At 39.7% G+C, this 21,644-nt stretch overlaps 1 protein-coding gene across 1 annotated transcript in view; it reads right to left on the reverse strand.

Annotated features, from left to right (window-relative positions):
* Window positions 1-983: 983 nt before the first annotated feature.
* cylda (cylindromatosis (turban tumor syndrome), a) overlaps window positions 984-21,644 on the reverse strand; it is a 72,506-nt gene continuing 51,845 nt past the window's right edge. The window contains exons 16-17 of the mRNA XM_059992867.1: window positions 9,681-9,897; window positions 984-6,711 (exon numbers count right to left, since the gene is read on the reverse strand). Coding sequence (XP_059848850.1) covers window positions 6,527-6,711; window positions 9,681-9,897 — 402 coding nt within the window. The 3' untranslated portion in view covers window positions 984-6,526. The remainder of the gene's footprint in view (window positions 6,712-9,680; window positions 9,898-21,644) is intronic.

Here is a 21,644-nt window from a genome sequence, read left to right on the forward strand (position 1 = left end):
TGAAGGACGTTCATTTAGAAATTAGTCAGTGGGTGGTACATCTGTGGAATTTGTTGCCATGAGCAGCTGTGGAGGTTAGGTCATTGGGTGCACTTAAGGCAGAGATAGATAGGTTCTTGATTAGCCAGGGCATAAAAGGGTATGGGGAGAAGGCAGGGGAGTGGGAATGACTGGAAGAATTGGATCAGCCCATGATCGATAGGCCGAATGGCCTACTTTTGTTCCTATATGTTATGGTTTTATGGTCTTAAATGCTTTTGGCCTAAAACATGACCAATGTTTTGCTTTTCACAGATGCTACCTACTCTGACATGCATTTCCAGAATTTGTTTTTAACTTACTGATCAGTAGTAAATATCTGATTCTGATAAAATGTTTTAAATTGTGGCAAAATCCAATTCTCAAAATAAAACCAGTGCAATTCAGCTAAAAACCCTGAAGATGGAGCTATAGGCCAAACAACTGCAATTAAATGATTACAAAATCTGATAGATCCATTCCTTCAGGATGCCGTTTCCTAAGGGCATCTATTCTCTCTAAGACCTACTTCTATAGTTCCATTATAATGACAAACAATGTTTTAGAAGCAGCTGTAGAAATTGCAAACTTCACTCCTTTGATTTGAAATATATTGAACTTGCACATTCGCGCAACATTATTACAGCTCAGGGCGTCGGAGATTGACGTTCATTTCCACGTCATCTGTAAGGAGTCTATACATCCTCCCTGTGGAATGTGTGGGTTTCCTCCCACAGTCCAAAGGTGTATTAGTTAGTAGGCTAATTGGTCAATGTAAATTGTCCCATGATTAGGCTAGGGTTAAATCAGGGGTTGCTGGGCGGAGTGGCTTGAAGGGCCTATTCCTGGCTGTATCTCCAAATTTAAAAGAAATAATAAAATTATAGATTCAAGGTAGGTGACTGCAAATCAAATGCATCATATTCAATGCAAGTGAAAAAAAGAACACTTCCGAAAACACACACTCCATTTCTCTGCAATTCAGTATTTTAATTTTTAATCTGAGCACAGTACAGAAGCATCTAAGTAAATAAAACCCTCATTTGCTCTAAACGGATTCCACAATCAATCTGACAATAATGTACAAAACAGACAAAGTTTGGTTGTTAAACTTTGGTTGCAAAATGCTAAGCATCAAAATTCCGACTGGCCACTATAAAATCTGCCCTCATTCCAGACTTTTGCACACTCTTTACCAATAGCCAGTTTGCCCAACAAAATTATCTTATTGAAACTCATGTGTCCAAAACAATTCAAAACAAATCAAGTCAAATTCAGTAGCTCAGTTTAAATAGAAGTCATCTTGCTACCCTAATACCTGGCTTCTTGGTGGAAGGGATAGAAAATTCCAAGTAGACCTCAATTTGTTAATGGTACACAGTGCTGAAAGTTCAGTACAGGTAATGCTCATTGGACTAGTTTACAGCATATGTCAGCAAGGACACAAGGGCCAAAGTGCCTTTTTCTATCTTTTAGGACTCCACCTCAAGCTAGATTTAATGTTTATTAACTTAAGGCATAGAAACGGTGGAAAACTCCAGGTGATTCAAAAACAAAAAGGTATGCTGAAATACTAATCTTCAAATAAACCTAAACCAGGCCAGCAGTCATGTTTGGGCAGTGCACTAATTGAAAACAAAGGGTGGACTTCAGAAAAGAGAATAACTGATAGATCAATATTGAAAAATAACACCATGCTCTCTATTTGTGCATTTGATACATATCCTACATGTGCACTCAAATTGACAATGCATGCCACCTGCATCAACATAATTTTATCATAGTTTATGCAAAATTAAACAATTTACAACACAAATGTAAATTTTAGAATGTGTATAAACACAGCCAAATGGTTAGAAGAAATGATGAAACAAAATACAATTTCATCTCACAAAAGGTATGTGACATTTTTCAATAGTATTGCAGTCCTGCTTTGTCAGCAACCTGAAGCTTGTGTGTTAAACAGAATTACAAGACCAGTGGAGTCTGAGGCCAACAATACCAATTTGAGTTTGGAAGTTACAAAATCAATTCCAAGTCAGCAACACCTCATTTAATACTAACTGGAAAAGGTTTCATGCACTGTACACAGAAACCCTATCAATTTATGCAGTGCCCATGAGATCATATTTTATTGGCACCACACTGCAACTACATGTCACAAGGTGTCACGGCCAAGTGATACAAGGAAGCCCCTCCAAGGGTTCTTGCAGATCTTCGGCTGAGTATGACTGATACCAAGTGTGAATTTTACTGTCAGTTCTATGCCATTGGAAAAATAAATTACACCACTGCCAAGAAAACAGCATTTTCATTACTTTTGCAGTTTGTATTCTATTGTGCATATAAAATTGCATCTTACATGAAGGAACCCTATTAAAGGAATTGATCATTTTAACTGTTCATCATCCATTCTCACTAATGGGCATCAATCTATGCAAGGATCTCTTAAATTTGTCTCAATTGCCCCGCAAACTACCCCTTACAACACTCTGTTTTCTGTCCATCTGCTTACAGCTGGCTTTGAAATAGCAGCTGTGTGTTATGAGCACACATCCAGACTGAAGTAGTCTATCTTACATAACTAGCAAAGGACACTCTAGGGCAAACATCACTGAATAAGATACTTACTGTACAGGTAATGAATTAATGTTCCACTGTGTAAGCTTGAATCTTACTACACCATCAGAAAAATTGAAATTCTATTAATTAATTAAATCTGGAAAAACATCTCAGTGGCGTCTTCCATGAAATCAGCAAACTGCCTTAAAACTAGAGTTGCTAATACACTCCATCCCCATGGAATCAGTTGTCTTTATACAGGCCAGTCTATGTGCATCTTCAGCCCCACTGAAAAATTTCCAGTAAGCATTCAATTGCATCAGACCGCTATTGCAAAGCACACCAAGTCTGAAACCTAAATCCAGATTTGGACATGTAGAGGATTTCATTTGAACTAAAACCTGAGGGTATGCCCAAACTGGTCATGAAACACCCAGATCCAGCAACTCACAGACCCCCTTCATTATGATTCAGGGATACATTGGCAGGAGTGTTCCAATAGATGTAGTGGTGGCATTCTCAGTACTGTAACCAAACTGCTGTTTTCATCGTCTAATCATCTCAGTGTATTGGAATTGGTTTGTACCTCGCAGGATGCATGGGAAATAGGAGCACAAAATGGACTCCTCTCTACAATTTCTTGACATAGAACACATGATGTAACCCTTGCACCCTATATGGGATAAATTCACATCAGGTCCACCAGCTCAAACAGGTCAATCTTGGCCTCAGCACCTCCTCAGGGCAGTGTCCTAGCCCATAATCTCCTGCTCCATCAAAGACCTTTGCTCTATCCTAAAGCCAGGAATGTTAATGGTGTCTGAACAAAGTTCAAATTCATTCACAACTCTGAAGATGCTTTATATAGTTAGTGCGTACATGTAGCAAAACCTACAACATATTCAGGGTTAGATTTTTAAAGTGGCCAGCAACACTAAACTAAAGTGGATTCAATGAGCACAATCAACAATTGAACTAAATGCATCCACTTTGCAATCAACAACCTTACCATCACTGGAAACATCCATCACTAACACTCACTAAGGACTAAAATGAGAGTCAACATTGACTAACTCATCTGTACCAGCCTATTAAATATTTGTGTACAAGGACAGATGAGAAGTTGTATATCCTATAACAAGGAACTTCCTCAAAGCCTTTCTTCCACCAAGGCAATAAATAAATGCAGCTTCAGCAACTATGAGTATTTTAGACATCTGATTGTCATCTCCACTGCCATTGCTCAATATTCCCAACTTACAATGTCGGCAATATCGATCATCTACAGATTGCATTCCTGCAAATTGACCTCCAACCACTCATAAGGTCAAGGCAGCAACTGCATGGGACTATTGTCATCTAGCTGTGTCTACGAGTCTATGGGCATTTGCACGTTTCCCTTTAGACATTATTCAGCCTTGAAAATATAACTGAAACTGCTTTAGCGCACATCGAGGGAGAATTTTTATCACTTATATTTAGCTCTTCATAAGGGCTGATTGTCAGTGTCGCCTTGACAAGGTGCAACTAGGGAAGTAGAACTAATGCTGAGCTTCACAGAGACACACTCGTCATGTAAACTAATTTAAAAGGACAATACATTAAATTACCACACAACCAAATTTTCAAGAACTTCAAAAAATAACGTTATTAGTGCAATAATAAGGGACTTTTATTAAAACTGGGATCAACTTTAAAGGAGTTGATATAAATTAATAGTGCAGGCAGGGACTGCTGGAATATCAAATGACAGGTGCAAAAGTGTCAGATTCAAGGAAGGACCCTAGATACATGATGTCTTTGCATTTCCTGCAGTGTGAGTGTTTTTTTTAAAAAGCTCCTGTTAATTTGTCACAAGTTGTCAGAGTGCCGATTGTGCATTCAGTTTGATCAAAATCTCTATCGCTTATCTTTACATGTCCTGAATTGAGAAAAGGTATAGTTACTTTTGAGAGCTTTGCCCGAACATGACATGAAAGTAACAAGTCTTCTTCAGTATACCGTGCAGTACACAGTGACAGAGACATTAACAGGAAACTACTCGAAGTTCCAGAAATAAGCTTCACTCTTGCCACAGAAGAGCATGCAGGTGTGTCAGAGATTCAACAACAAAAAATCTGTACACCAGAAGGATGTGCTGTGTTAAGCAGTTAGAACTCAGACGCGAGTAGGCCTGAATGAACTAGTCTCACCTACGTGTGACTAGACACCCACCGATTTGGTTGACTTTCAAATGGCCTATGAAGCCACTCGGCTCAAGAGAAAATGAGTTTTGACAATAAATGGTGACCTTAACAATGATGAACACACCATCAAATGTTTTTAGAAGTCCATTGAAAAGATTGTAATCTTAAACATGATCAATAGCTCTTGCCACAATAGCTCAAACTTGGTGTTCTCCCTTCTCCATGGATCCCCGCATCATGTTCTAAAATGCTTAACACACAATATGCAGATCTGGATCAGCAAAACAATCAAAGAGTGCAAAATCATGGTTAGGAAAACACAGAATCCCCAAAGGAATTTCCAGTGCCCATTCTCTTTGGACAAGAAACAATGTCTTTTTTTTTTCCTTTCCTGATGTTCCTGCAGTACCTTTGGTAGATAAACCAAACATGACTAAACACCAATTATGGGCTGGTACTTGTATTCCATCTTAAAAAAATTATTACACTAATCCAAGATTGTACTTTGTCAATTCCAGTTACTTCTTTTCAAGTACTATATCAATACAAAAGTATGCTGATAAAAATACTAATTAAACATAATTCAGTCAAGCTGAAAGCCTTTTAGAATAATGATTCCATACATATAACTTCCAGTTACAGTTATGACTGAATACAAATTGACTTTCAAAGTTAATGCATCACAGTACAATGATGATTCTAATATACATATTTAAATAATGATGCCTCATTTACTTTGCTTTTCTAAATTCACATATCAGCAATTATCCTGTGGACAAGTCCTTATGCAAATGTAAATCTTTAATTAGGTGCAAAAGAGATTATTCAGGCCTAGTCAATCTTACTTTTCCTTAGCATTTGTTCTATCAATTTCTCCTTCAGCTGATACTGACATAAGGTAATTGTACATAAAAACAAAAGTGCTTTTTGTACAATAAAGATTAATATGATTATATTTTAAAAATCCAAATTAGCCTTATCACAGAAATTTACTGTATTATCCAATTTATGGATCTGACTGATTAAACCTTAAGTACAAATATCCAGACAAAAATATAAAATTATACCAAAAATATACACTTGGGTCAGTGCTGATGTGGGCCCTGATTTTCACACATCTTCTTTTCTCTCAAGGCTCCAAATTACAAAAATATGAGCAACTTTCAAGCAAAACAAAGCACAATTCCTGCTTTATCAAATTTTCTAGACATTACTAGAAAGTTACAATAATGCTGTTCATTGCAAAACAAAAATTCATAATACAACAGGAAACACCAAGAAATAAATTAGAAGGATCCAGTGAAAAGAATCAAGCTCCTCAAAGATTGTGTCAGCATATTGGGACTGGCAGTAAAAACTTAAATTGCTGAAATACAAGACTGACACTGAGCAATTCATGCCAAAGGAGACAACAGGCAAATTCAGCATTTACATAACACAATTTGTTAACACTAATCCAAATGATGTGTGGGTGATGAAAGAGTTTCCAGTGGTAGATCTTACAGAGCAATAAAGGTGTGGGATTCATTAACAGTTTAGTACTTATACACATTTTCGAAATTAATTGAAATAAAATTACTTACACACTGACTGTAAAATGAATCCTACTTTTATATTCAATCAGTGGACATTTAAGAAACAGCAGACACAGTCTACAGTGAGAAGTTATTGCCATGCTCCCACTTCATTTTATGCAATACGGATATTCTTTAAGTGAGATAAAACAGTTGGTTGCCTCCAAACCGTAAGATGTTTGCAGACTATTTGTACAAACTCATTGTTGGACTCTGGTACATGCACATATAGGCATCACATAGTAGCCTTCTTGCAAAGCCTTGAATGTTTTTAGGATCCAATCCATGTAATTTTTCTGGTGACATTTTCAAGTATTCTCCGATCTCAGGGCACTGAATCACCTGAGGGATGTTGTAGCCATTCTGTCCACCTAGAAGAAGGAAAATCAAAGTAAACATACAAACAAGAGCTTAGTAGCTATAGTTTCTGTTTAGTAAAATTCATTTTATGTAAACAACTATTGTACAGATGAGGTTTAATGTTTTAAAAATGTTTAGTACTCAAATATGAAAATATGCCCCAATTTCACTTTATACTCATGATACTTCCTTGCCAATAAATCATATTTTGTAAAGTAATATTTTTTTTTACAAGAAGCGACTGAGGTATGAAATTGCATGCATGAGTTATTTTTGTAATGAATCTTAAGTTCAAAGAACATTTATTATCAAAGAATGTACAGTATAAATCATACAACCTTGAGCTTTGCGGTTCGAAAGATCCCAAGAAACTCGAAAGAACCCAATTTAAAATAAATAAATAAAGACCAACAGCTGATGCACAGAGAAAGAAGGGAATAAAACACAAATCATGCAAACAATTAAAGTGAGCAATAACAATCCCAACCAAAATGACTCGCTTGATCTGAACCCTGGAGCAGCCTGGAGTAGGCCCAAACCTTGGTATCAGTCCACCATATTAATGGGCACAGAGCACAGCATCCAGAGACAGTGCTCATTGCCTCAGCTCCATGGAGAGAGGAGTGAACACTGCAGGAGAGCAAGCAAAATCAGCTCTTGCCTCTGATCCTGATGCCCTCTCTTGCTAGTGTATCATTTAAACTGTACAAACAGCAGAGTGTATGCCGCACTAGGACCCAGGCAATGCTGCAGCGGAAGGTTCCGGGCCTAGAAACCGCCACCCAGCGACTCGCTGTGGGCCCAGATTTCGCCGCCCAGACTGACACTGCTCTTAACTTCTCCAAATCGGCTCAGCGCCCAGATTGATCCAACCACACCCGGGCCAGTTGTATGGTGTCAGACATCCTCTACCTTGACTTCTCTCTGAGTGGCTCACTTCACCTGCGTCAATTCTACATGGTTCATCCCTGAAATGTGCTCCGCCTCTGTTTGCCTCTTCATTGTTTACAGTGATAATTTATTACAATTTACTTCAGAAAAGGCTGTTATTAATAATGTCTTTAGTTGAATTTCTTGCCTTTTGAACTACCAGTGAGCTGTCGCATGCGTTCAGTAGCGCTGTATTAAAGAAGACATCTTAAACCCCAAATGTGACCATTTAAAGTTGTTGCACCATTTAAGGTTGCCTTGCAGCTCAGTTCTATGCAGAATCAATGAAATTCTGAAAAAAGAATTGCTTAAATTTATTTTTTTAAAAGTAGGTCTACTGTTTGCACTTCTGGTTATCGCAATTCTACAAGTTTGAAAGACCACTGTGTAGTACGTGAAGCTAGAAATAAAAAAAAAATCCTGCTTAATAATACCTTTAATGTTTGTTGGTAAATTAATGAAATTACAAATCAATTAGAGGACTAGTGTCTGAATCCAAATTGACTGACACTGTAAAGTACTCTTTTCATATTGCACCGGAAGCACTATCATTCGGATGATCTGTTAAACCTGGACTCCCGACTATACGCGTATGCTTACAACATAAAATATCACAAGGAATTTTCAGAAGACATGACGTGTTCCCAAAGACCAATGAACAGCTAGCCTTCAACCAGCACTATGGAAAAGATTAAGGAGTGTTTTAAAGGGGATTTAAAGTGATTTAAGGGCACACTTAGGACCTCCAAGTACAGACGGAATGTCATGTTTTTCCCCATAACAGACTTGAAGCAGCTTGAGGATCTGGAGGTGCCACACACAAACACACTTTCTCCATCACTCTTTCAGAATAGCAGAAAAAAGATTATACTTCAGTATTCTTAAGTTTTCCATTCGAACAAATACACATGGTTATAAGCATTTTAAAATGTATTAAAGATAATAGAATGTGACCTTGTAGTTGTAAACTGTAAAATTATCAAAATGTTCTACTGTTTAATAATGAAAAGAAACTTTCTGAGTAGAGATGCATAGCTAAATAAAAATCTACACACAAGCTGCTATCAGTGAATCTACATTCCTCCATGGGATGTAATATTTTACAAACTTCTCCAGCATAATCGTCAAAAAAAGACTTAACAACTTAGCTATTAAGCCTTTAATGGAATTTAAAACAATAATTAATGCTTTAAAAAGTTGTGAGATATCATGTCCACAATCTGCTCAAAATTCTGTGCTAAAATTAGTAGTTTATATTTGAAATGATTAGCATATAACAACTTCTACCCTAAGTGTGTTTGTACATTCCTACCCTTACTCTGAAACTATATTAGCTGTCAATTTTAAACTATATATAAATTTCTTGTTTGCTCTGAGAGAATTCTTCACTGGAGCTGCTCAACCTGATCTGATGACATTCCAGATGCTGGACCCCAGAAACTTCATGGAGTCAGAACTTAACAGCAATTGATATTGGAAAAGACAAAATATGTAGCAAGAAAGAACCACGTAACCGTAACTCAAGTAATGCTTAAGGTTGTTTTTGTAAATCTTGGGATTTATACATTAAAAAACCTATTCAGGACACTTTATACCAACAACATCCTGGATTCAGCTGCTGTGATTAAGCATTTAGTGTGCAAGATTTCAACTGCATACAGTCTGTCTGAACTTTGTGACAATTACTAGTGAGGCCAGGCCCTTGCCTACAGTTATATAATGCATTTTTTCAATTCATTTCTGCACTATCAAATCACTCAGATACAAGGAACTTTATATTGGGATGGTTAATAATTTTAGTGATTCCCTCACCTCTGCACTCTAGCTATTTGCTAACCAAATTTAAAAGAGCACAACCAAACAGATGATGTATTAATAGGAAATTAATTTGCAAATTGCCCTTAACTCATCTCACTTCCTGATATATTGCCCATTTATGTTGCATGTTTATGTTGCTTATGATATATACAGTTTTGAGCATAGCAAAAGCAAACAGAGTGTAAGACTAAATGGGATAAAAGAGGTGGAAATCATGAAAGCTTCACTGTACCGTCTCGGTCTGCCATGCTGTCAAAAAATAACCAGGCCGAGTCATCTGGGCCATATTTGACAAAAGCCACGTAGTGGCTAGTTTCGATGCATAGCACAGCAAATAATTTCATCTTCTGCCTGGGTACACAGCACTGCCTCCAGGCAAAGTCAGCCATCTGTTCTGGTAAAGTCATTTTCCTTTGCTCATGTCCATGTCTCTTCTGATGGAGATGTACCTAGCACAAAACAAACTGCTTTATTGTTTGCACACAGGATACTACTGCACTGAGAGTCAGGAAGTTCAAATGCTCATTCATTTTTCCATACTTTAATTTGAACATCACCAGCAGGAAAGTTAATGCCCAACTTTCATCTCAGTACAAACTTATCAGTCCTCTACGGAGCACCATTTGGGCTAAACCATAAAAAATTAGTTTTCTAAAAATATATATATATAGATATCCACACACAATATACATATAAAATCACTTATATTACTGAAAAGAAAAACAGAAAATATTGCAAACACTCAGAAGGTCAAGAAGCATCTTTGGAGAGAGAAACTACCCTTCTAAGTATTTCCATCTTTTTCAGTTTATTTCCAGATTTTCATTCTTCGCAGTTGATCACTGAGTGAAATTACTCGAATTCTATGACTATTTTTGTTTAGTATTTAGCAATTATTTTATGAGAATGTGCTACAGGCAGTCCTCTATATAAGAGTTCTGTGGCTGAGTCACATTTCTGCAAGGCAGTCATCCATAACTGAAAAGCTCCTATATTCATTTCCAAATTGTTAACACTACTTCAAAGATTTACAAGCTTCTGTGCTGTAACACTAGTCCAACTACAAGACATGACCATTCTATAGTAGCTTTATAAATCAAGTTGAACATATTAGTCACCGTCTCTCTAAGTTCTTTCTCCTAAAGCTTTTAGATACATTAAATCAGCTTGCAACCTGAATAGCCTGCTTTTCTTGTTTCATGTCATAGGAGGAGCCCATTCAGACCGTTAGGCCAGCTCTCAGAACATTTCCATCATTTCTTGCTTTTCAGTTATTTACCTATAACCTATTCTCTCAACATGCCTATCAACAGCCCCTTTCCAGAGATGATGGGGAGGCGTATTTGACTGAGATAGAACATTTAGTTAAGTGGTGTTGCAACAACAACCTTGCACTGAATGTCAGTAAGACCCAAGGAATTGATTGTGGACATCAGGAAGGGGAAGTTGGGAGAACACACACCAGTTCTTATTGAGGGGTTAACAACAGAAAGGGTGAGCAGCTTGAAACTCCGGCATCAACATCTCAGAAGATCTATCCTTGGCTCAACATACTGATACAATCACAAAGAATGCAGGCCAGCAACTAAGCTTCACTGGAGTTTGAGGAGATTTGGTTTGTCACCAAAGTAAATTTCAACAGATGTTCCATGGAGAGTATTCTGACTGGTTGCATCAGCACCTGGTATGAAGGCTCCAATATACAGGATTGCAAGAGGCTGCAGAGGACTGTAGACTCAGCCAGCTCCATCACGGGTACAAGGACATCTTCAAAAGGACATGTCTCAAGATGGCGCCATCCATTATTAAGTATCCTTACTGTCAAAGATATGCCCTCTTCTCAGTACACTGGACAACAAAGATTTTGCTTCCTGAATACTTTTAAATGTATTTTATAGATTTTGGACTGCTGATCATGAAATTTCTTAGCGCACATTATTTTGTTGAAATTGCCTACATTTGTTATTTTAATGCATCATTCAAGTCAATTACAATGTTGCCCACAATATAAGCTTAAAAGTTTTCTATCTTGTCCAGGTGTGCCTGGGCAGGATTTGGCAGGGTAGAAGCTATATGGCAGGACAGGTTTTAGAAAGGTTATAAAATTCCATGCATGATTTTGACACTTGAGATAGATGTTTCTTGGAATAACTGATGCCAAGATTAAGGAAGGCATTTTTGTTGGTCCTCAAATCAAACAGGTCATCAATAACAGTCAGTTCGAAGAACTTTGAGTAGGACTGGAAAAATTGCATGGAAGGCATTCAAGGATGTTGCTGAAACTTTTCTTGTCAACGACCAAGCACCAAGCTACGTGCAGTTAGTTAACAACATGCTTCAAGCATATAAACCCATTAAATGCAACATTTCAGAATCAGAATCAGGTTTATTATCACCAGCATGGGACGCAAAATTTGTTAACTTAGTATCAGCAGTTTAATGCAATAAAGATTATTTTTCTGCATCCCCATTTAGACTTCTTTCCTGCAAATCTTGGTGCTGTCAGTGACAAGCATGGTGAAAAGATTTACTAGAATATTGGGGTAATGGAGGACCGGCATCAGGGCAACTGGAATCCATCAATGCTGGTTGATTAATGTTCAATGCTGTTGAACATTTAAGCAAGAAGTCTCAGACACTGAGTACAGAAGAAAATCATCAACAAAACATTTTCAGCTTAGTTGAACTATTGTAAAGCATCAGCACCACTAGTTTATTTTTCTCCAAATTCCTATGTGATACAAGTAAAATTATATTTCAGTTCAGCTTCAAGCACTCTATCAAGAACAAAAGAAAAATTCTGAGGAAGCAACACTTTCAAAAAAAAAAATGGTGACAAGTTTTATTATCATCAGCGAAGAAGTACACATTTTAAGAACAGCTTTCTCCTCTCCACTATCAGTTTTCTACAGGGTCCATGAATATCATTAGACAATAGACAATAGGTGCAGGAGTAGGCCATTCGGCCCTTCTAGCCAGCACCGCCATTCACTGTGATCATGGCTGATCATACACAATCAGTACCCCGTTCCTGCCCTCTCCCCATATCCCTTGACCCTATCTATAAGAGCTCTATCTAACTCTCTTACTATTCTTCTTTTGTACTATTTATTTATTAAGATCTTTTTTTAAATGTCTTGCACTGTGCATTGTAGGCTCCCATTAGTCTCGTGAGACCATGGATTTGCACCTTGGAAAGTTTCCAGGGCGCAAGTCTGGGCAAGGTTTTTTTTAAATATATGGAAGACCAGCAGTTGCCCAAGCTGCAAGTCTCCCCTCTCCACACCACCGATGTCGTCCAAGGGAAGGGCATTAGGACCCATACAGCTTGGTACCGGTGTCGTCACAGAGCAATGTGTTGTTAAGTGCTTTGCTCAAGGACACACACGCAGCCTCAGCCAAGGCTCGAACTAGCGACCTTCATCTCACTATACGAACGCCTTAACCACTTGGCCACGCGCCAACACGCACTGTACTGCTGCCACAAAACATTAAATTTCATGACATATTGTATGTCAGTGACAATAAAGTCTGAGTCAGTCATCTAGACTGAATTTAATTTACAGTAGCTAATTTAATTACAAACTAGCTCATCTTGGGACTGCTACAGAAGGAACCAGAGAAACCATGGGAAGCTTTTATATTCACAGAGAAATTGCAAACCATACAGGATCAGAATCAAAACTGGTCTCTGGAACAGGAGGATTAACTTCCGCACCTCAGTGCTGCCCGTGTCTCTGACCATCCTGTCCAGTGCCTTTAGCATTGCACAGCTTTGTGCCAATCACAAACTTCAAAATCTAACTCTTTATCCCTACATCTGTTTCAGTTATGAAGAGGAAAAGAAACAGGAACAAATTCAACCCTATGAAAACATTGATCAAAATTGCTGTGTTCAGATTTCTTTCAACTAGGGTACTTATATTTTCCCCAGTATCATCAACATCTACATGAAAAAAAGCATTGTTTCAACTTTTGTAGTTTCTCATTAATTTTGTTGTCCCTTCAAGTCTGTAGGAGCTAATATATATTAAACCAAGGTCACCTAGTCCAGCTTCAGTAGTAAGCTAGACAATGTCACTAATATTGACCTGCTCCTCCACCTCCAATACCACACTGTTGCAACATGCCTTTGGCCCCAAAACCGGTCAACAACTTTCATGTAAATGCCAGTAACTGGCTCCCAGCAATTACCATTGCGAGGCATCTTGATTGTCAATCTCTAGAATTCATTTTATTAATTGCTTTATCATATGTGCTTTCAAAAAGCTGTTTAAAGGTGCCTCAAAGGCAGGAGGGTTGAAAGGGGATACAGCACTGGTCCATTGCTTGGATAAATGTTGGTGTGTTTGGCAGAGAGTATACTAGTGCCACAAGAAGGCAAGTTGGAAGATTATCAGGGCACTCTGTCTAGTTCAAAGCACTGTCAAGCAAAAACGAGGAAATCTGCAGATGCTGGAAATTCAAACAGCAGAACAAGTGCTACACCTGCCCTTACACTTCCTCCCTCACCACCATTCAGGGCCCCAGACAGTCCTTCCAGGTGAGGAGACACTTCACCTGTGAGTCAGCTGGTGTGGTATACTGCGTCCGGTGCTCCCGGTGTGGCCTTTCATATGTTCTTGAGACCCAACGCAGACTGGGAAACCGTTTCGCTGAACACCTACGCTCAGTCTGCCAGAAAAAGCAGGATCTCCCAGTGACCACACATTTTAATTCCACGTCCCATTCCCATTCTGATATGTCTATCCATGGCCTCCTCTACTGTCAAAATGAATCCAAACTCAGGTTGGAGAAACAACACCTTATATACCGGCTGGGTAGCCTCCAACCTGATGGCATAAACATTAACTTCTCTAACTTCCGTTAATGCCCCTCCTCCCCTTCTTACCCCATCCCTGACATATTTAGTTGTTTGCCTGTTCTCCATCTCCTTCTGGTGCTCCCCCCCACCCTTCTTTCTCCCGAGGCCTCCCGTCCCATGATCCTTTCCCTTCTCCAGCTCTGTATCACTTTCACCAATCACCTTTCCAGCTCTTAGCTTCATCCCACCCCCTCTGATCTCCTCCTATCATTTCACATTTCCCCCTCCCCCCCACTACTTTCAAATCTCTTACTATCTTTCCTTTCGGTTAGTCCTGACGAAGGGTCTCGGACCGAAATGTCGACAGTGCTTCTCCTATAGATGCTGCCTGGCCTGCTGTGTTATCAAGCAAAAACATTGTTTTAAGCAAAAGATCTTAAGATGGCTGTGGCTCAAAGGAGGGAAGCCATGGAGCTATTAGTAGTTAGCCATCTGGACACAAGCTGGGGTCTGATCAGCCCCGGCTGGGTCACCTGGAGGAGGGTAAATGATGTTGAAAGACCCAAAACATCCAACGATTACAGGAACATCACTGAAGATGTGTCCTGAGGCATCAGTATATGTATGCACACAGTCAAGGTTGTTTTTGTCTCAGAAATGGCACTGCTGGGCAAAGCAGCTGCAAAGGGTTATGATTGTTGCCTAAGTCACACTATTTGCCTTCCAGATTATAGGCATGAGGTCTACGGAAAACCCCTTCATTATTTATTGACTTATTGCAATAAATGCTAATATTGGGAGAGAAACTGAAACTGGTATTAGTGTAGGAGCTATGTACTTATTTTCTGTTTTTTTCTGTATGGTATTTTGTGTTGTGGGTTTAATTTGGGCAATATGTCACATGGGCTGCGACAAGGTAGAAGCAAATGAGTATAGTTAGGTATCCACACTTTGAAACAACACACACAAAATGCTGGTGGAACACAACAGGCCAGGCAGCATCTATAAGGAGAAGCACTGTCGACATTTTGGGCCGAGACCCTTTGTCAGGACTTTGTCTTAGTGCACACTTTGTCTTAGTTCAGTATAATCTAGTTGAGAGTAGGTGAGTATGTGTTTTTTTTTTGTTGTCCACAAACTTCATTAATTATGCTAGTTATTCTTACTTCACTACATCACTAATTTAGTCTTGTTAGGATCAAACATACATTTTTCAACGTGGAACTTAGTTATTCTGGAAGTGTGTCATACAATGTCAACTCCCATACTCAATCTCTCAGCGGTTTTGTTTGTTTTCAAGTAAATGCAACATTTTGTCAACAAAAATAGTTACACCAAGTTCATTCCAGTCTACGGCAAAGGATTGCTCAGACCCGTAGATGAAACGGGAGCAGCTTCTGGCAAGTAAATGGCCTCTTGTTGATTCATGCTATGTATCTGTGGTCTGGATACAGTTCTGAATGGTCAGCACTTCTTGCGTATTGGGGAGCATTGCTCGATCATGTGACATTTGCCCGAGAGTTCGTCACTTTGTTTTATTGAAGTACTGAAATTTTGTCACAGTTGCCAACATTTGAATTGAACACTGTTTGTTTGGTTTGGTTTAAATGCTGCGGATGCACGAACAACTTGTTGCCTACGTTATTGAACGGAATATCGCCAGAGCAATTTTCAAATGTGTTGTGGGTGAACAAAGAGTTAACTGCAAGTTGCACAATAAGGAGAAAGTAACAGGAGTAAATCAAAACATGAAACAGTCATCAGTGACCTTGAAGTCGGGACAAGAGAAATTAAACTTCAAAATTTTTTTGGCAGGTAGTATCAAGAGTCTTCAAAGTAAGTATAAAATAAATATGAACAAAATTAAAGGTTTAACACCACCAATTAAGGATCTTGTGGAAATAAGAACAATGCCTTACAAGTGCAATCTTGTCTTGAGGACTTGACTAATCTCTGTGCAGCTGTTGCTAAGCAACATCACATTCATCTCATACTTCCCAAGGTCGAACAGCAAAAACACAAGGAATGTTTTTCAAGTATTGCTAGCATTAGTAGTGTGTTCCTAGAGGATATGAAACAATCACTGATCCAAACATGTTACATTGAAGGTCATGTTACTGCAACAAGTGAATACATGTCTCACCTTCAACCAGACAATGTTTTTCAAATTCCAAGGCATGTTTTGACTAGGCCTATAGCAGTCAATTGTCAATTGTCAGAGCTCAAAGTTCTGCTGCAGGAAGAACAACTTTTGAATCTTATATCTCCTCTGCGCGCATTAAAATAAGAGGCTGATTTACCTGCATTAAATTGCATGGCAATGATTATTGAAAGATAAACTCAAGCTGGAAGAACAAAAAGGACAGCTACAGAAAAGGAAGGAGCAGCATAAGTTACAGGAGCAAATTGTCACACAGGTGGCCAAAGTTAATGTGTTAAGGGCTCCAAGTCCGGCTATTTCAAAAAGTGCTCCAACAGGACAGTCCTATGGTGCAAGTTCCTATATTGAAAAGGCACAGCTAAAAGTAAAAAATGTTCAATGACAATGTTGATTCATTTGTTCCTCAAGTGTATGGGATGAATGAACAAGTCCCCCAGGGTGTTTACTCTCAGTCTGTACTAATAAGACACTCTGAGCCTACGTGATATCCCACAGCTCGAAAGTGCTCATGGGGATATTCACTTACAACATGGAAACACTCTGGTTTCAGATGATAGATGTCAAAATAGTATTATTGATATGATGAGAAAGCAAAATGAAGTATCAACCTTATTGGTACAACAACACATTTAATCTCTGCCTAAAAGAGATTCAGATCTTTGATGGATTATCATGCATTTATGAGGACTTTTGAAAACAGTATTGAAGGCAAGATTGACAGCTACAGTGACTGCTCTATTCTCTTGAAAGGTACGCTATGAGTCACCCTAGAGAACCTGTCAAAAGTTGCTATATGTTGAAGGGCTCACAGTGAGAAGATTGCCTTCCTAAAGGAAGATGGTGCCTGCTTTGCCTGTTTGTATACAGACACATCAGCAAGGATAGCAGCAAGTATCTTTCATGCAAGGTATGCAGTGGCAAACATCCCAGCATACCTCATATTCACTCTGACAAAACAGCTACAGAATCAAAAGAAGGCGTGAAAGAATCCGATACAGCAGTGAGTACTGCCCTGATATCTAATGGCCTTACAGGGACTAGCCATCATAATTGTAATCTTCCCATAATTCCAGTACAAGTGAAGTCTCAGAAGGATAACAAGACAATAGTTACTTATGCTTTCCCAGATCAAGGTAATACAGCGGTTTTCTGCACAGAGGACCTCACGAACAAGCTCAACCTCACAGGTAAGAGGACACATATTCTCTTATGCACCAGGGCTGAAGAGAAGGTAGTGAGTAGCTACCTTGCTTCAGGATTGGAAGTGACTGGTTGAGATGGTGAAAACTATTATGAATTACTCAACATCTATACAAAGGAAAGTATGCCTGCCAACGAAGACACATTCCACGTCAGAGGGATCTCCAGGCATGGTCTTAAATCTAAATCTAAAACTTGAAATGTCCATTTCCCAGAGATCGGCTCTGAAATTGAGCTGCTGATCGGGACAAATGTGCTGAAGCATTGGAGACGTTGAAGTGATTCGCAGTGGCAATGATGGACACTATGCAATTAGAATAGCGTTGGGTTGGACTGTACACAGGCCACTGAAAGCAGACAATGGTGATAGAAAAGACTGTGCACAGCCTAAGCTGACAGTTAACAGGATCTCATCTTTGAACTTGGAAAAGCCTTGGCAGCAGCAGTTCAAGACAGACTTGCCTGAATACAGTCAAGATGAACAATCTGTTTTATTTAAAAGAGAAGATCACAAGTGCACAGAGCTGGTTATGAATTCTGCAAAACTGGTGAATAACCATTAGAAGATTAGTTTAACTTTGAGAAAGTTGGCCGAAGTTTGAAGAGCAGCATGCTCTAAGGAAGAGGTTCAAGAAAAAATTGTCATTTCACACTGCCCACGTAGCTTTCATAAAAGGACGTCATCTCCAAAGGTTATGCTGGAAGAATGCCAGCAGAGGATCTAAAACATAGTGATGGGAAAGTCTGGTATATTCCACGTCACAGTGTTTACCACCCCAGAAAAGGAAACTTTGTTTTGTGTTTGACTGTGGAGCAATTTTTCAGGGAATATAACTTAATGCCCAGCTTTCACTGCTCACTGACTGAAGTCATAACCAGATTAAGGTAAGAACCAGTGGTGATCATGTCAGATATTGAATCAATGTTTCATCATGTTAAGGTACCGGCAGAAGATGCAAATATGCTGAAATTTCTCTGAAAGACTGATAGTGAACAAGATGATAGCCAAGATGTGGCGAATTTTAGAATGGTGGCGCATCTCTTTGGAGCAACTTCATCACCGAGCCATGCCAACTTCACCCTTCACCTGTGCAGAAGATAATGAAGAACAATTCAGCTGCGAGATGGTGCAGAAGGTTTTGCATTGCTTCTTTGTTGATAACTGCCTTGTGTCCGTGTCCCCTGAGGAAGTAGAGGTGTCTTCCTATCATGACCTTGTATCCATCAGTCCTAGAGGCAACTTACAACTCTCAAAGTGGATAAGCAACAGACATAGTGTGTTAGCTGAGCCACCAGAAGAGCAAAGACATGAAGAGTTTGGATTTGGATCAGGATACACCTTCAGTGAAGAGAGTACATACGGGGTATGCAATGGTGCATTCAGTCTGATACATATGAGTTTAAGATCACAATCCACGATAAACCATTCACCAGAAGGGGGATCCTCTCTACAGTTAATTCCATCTATGATTCTTTAGGAATCTGAGTTCAGTGGTGCTACCTGCTAAGAAGATCCTACGAGAACTATGTAAGAAAGAGCATGGCTGGGATAACTCCATACCAACATCAGTTGCTCTAGATGCTTGAAACCCCGATATTTTGGAGAAGATATTGCTGCATAGCTACACCATTTTGCAGATGCAAGTGAAGATTGTTATGGATCAATGACCAAGCTATTGTTGCACAACATGCATGCTTAGGTGCAGAATGATTTTATCATAGGAAAATGTAGAGTAGCTCCACTGAAGTCAGTTTCCACCCTCGTATGAAGCTCATGCTGATATGATAGGAAGCCAGATAGACATATTGTGGTGGAAAAGGTTGCATATGCAGCTTCATGACTCAAGTTTCTTGGAACTGAAACAGAGTTTCAGAAATTCTTAAGGCCTCATAGGCAATTCAATGGAGGTATGTAAATACCTCAGGCAACCCAACAGATGTATTCTCTGGAGGGTTGAAGGTGAAAGCATTCCTGAAGGTTGCGACATGGGCGTCAGGGCCCCAGTAGCTTCTTCAGCCTGACAGGGAATGGCCTGTGAATCCCAGTTGTTCTGGAGAACTCTTGCTAGATGATCTGGAAGACAAGAGGAGTATTACAATTGAGTGCCATGCAGATTGAAGAAGAGGTGGATATGGTAACACATATAATCATAAGGTTGTCACACCGAGGAATGGTAGTAGGGACAAGCTCCCTCTACCTAAAAGTGCTCCTCACGGCCTGCACCTCAAATAGCCTCTGACAACCAAGTCCAACTCCTGGCCTTCTCGTGTGGCTTAGCCTCTAAGCTCAGCGGAACTGTTTCTACTGGCAGGAGAAGGGGCGAAGGTGGATCCTTAAAACCAGTGCTTTGGGTAGATGGAGCTTGTCAGCCTGGGAAGGCAGTCCATCTCAAAGAGGGAAAACTCTGACTTCAAACCTTTGCTGCCTTGCGGCCATACCCACTCATGGAAAAGGCTTCAGGAGTAAACCCCAAGGACAAATCCGGAGCTGCAGTCCCCAAGGCAGTCCGACGTTGCCTTCAACCTCGCTCTGGCAACTCCTGCGATGACACTGGTGCCAAGCTGTATCGGCCCTTGCCCTTCCCTTGGACAACATCGGTGGCAAGGGGCGTGGAGAGGGAAGACTTGCTGCATGAGCAACTGCCAGTCTTCCATACAATCTTCCTCAGGCCTACGCCCTGGAGAGGGCACTACAAGCGAGACTTCCCAGGCACAGACCAATGGTCTTGTGAGACTAACAGATGCCACACACACACAATCCATCGCTTCTCATCTTGGACCCATTTGATAAACAGTTGCCTGGATTCTTAGATTTAAGAACCTGTTCTTGTTTCTTAGTTGGAAGAAGCAGCAAATGAATATCGTTTTTGCTCAGTCTCCTTAGATGAACAAGGATATTCTTTGGAGAGACTGAAAAGACCAAAGGTGAGATTGGCTCAGGTTGTCTGTCAGTGGAGGAGATCAGAGAGGGTGAAATAGAGATCATTGCGTTTTGCCAAAGGAAGAGATTTCCAAATGAATTCTCAAATTTGCAAAGGAGAGAAAGTGTGAAAAGGAATAGACATATTTTAAAACTCAATGCAGTACTTAAAAATGGTGTCTTAAGACCTGGTAGTTGGCTTAGTAGGGCAGCTGTGCTTGAAGAGACTAAACATCCCGTTATACTAGCAAAGGACCTTCATATCTCAGACCCCATTCAGAGGTATGTATGTCAAGAGGTGGGACATGGTGGCTGTAATCACATTATCCAGGTTGCAACAAAATACTGGATTCCCAGTGCTAGTACAGCTATAAGAAGAATCCTGTACAAGTGTGCTGTTTGTCAACAGTGGCACACAGCTATGGCCACTGTGAATGCAGTGCTCTGCTTCTGCCAATTTCTCCAATGGACAATGGATTAATACCATCCACAAATCTGTAAGGAAGCTCAAGTCACAGCTTATGCAAGCCAAAAATGATCTGGGACTTGGGTCGGCTGAAGTTTACAGGATTCCTTGTAAACGTGGAGCAGCATACATCAGCCAGCATGGTGGAATCCCACAACAAGGAGCACAGGAGGTGTATCTGTTCCGGTAACCCAAATGATCGGTGGCATCTCACAGCGGCATCCGCAACGGTTATTGGATTTACTTTGACAGAATTCGATTCAAAGTAAGAATTGGAATTGACTACTGGAGTATAAATACCACTGTACTAGACTTACCCAGGTGTTATCCCTGAAGAAGATCACAGAGTTTGTCATCAAAACGTCAGATACAAACAATACTTGTACCCCACTTGAAGCCTCAGAAGAGTTTATTCCTCATATATGCTGGGAAAGCACCAGATACTTATTTAATATATTATTAATGACATTTTTGTGTGTTTTTTTAAATTAATTTCCTTCCTCCCAGGAAGTAGCAGAGTAAAGAATCAGCACTCTTAGGGGCAGCTGAATGTAGGGTACCAGGTTATGATGAGTTGCAGAGCAAAACAGAGGGTTCTTTAATAGCTTGGGAGATCGTACAAGAGTGATATGAGCTATCACGTGT

Source organism: Hypanus sabinus, chromosome 17, assembly GCF_030144855.1.
Source record: "Hypanus sabinus isolate sHypSab1 chromosome 17, sHypSab1.hap1, whole genome shotgun sequence".
Taxonomy (NCBI): domain Eukaryota; kingdom Metazoa; phylum Chordata; class Chondrichthyes; order Myliobatiformes; family Dasyatidae; genus Hypanus; species Hypanus sabinus.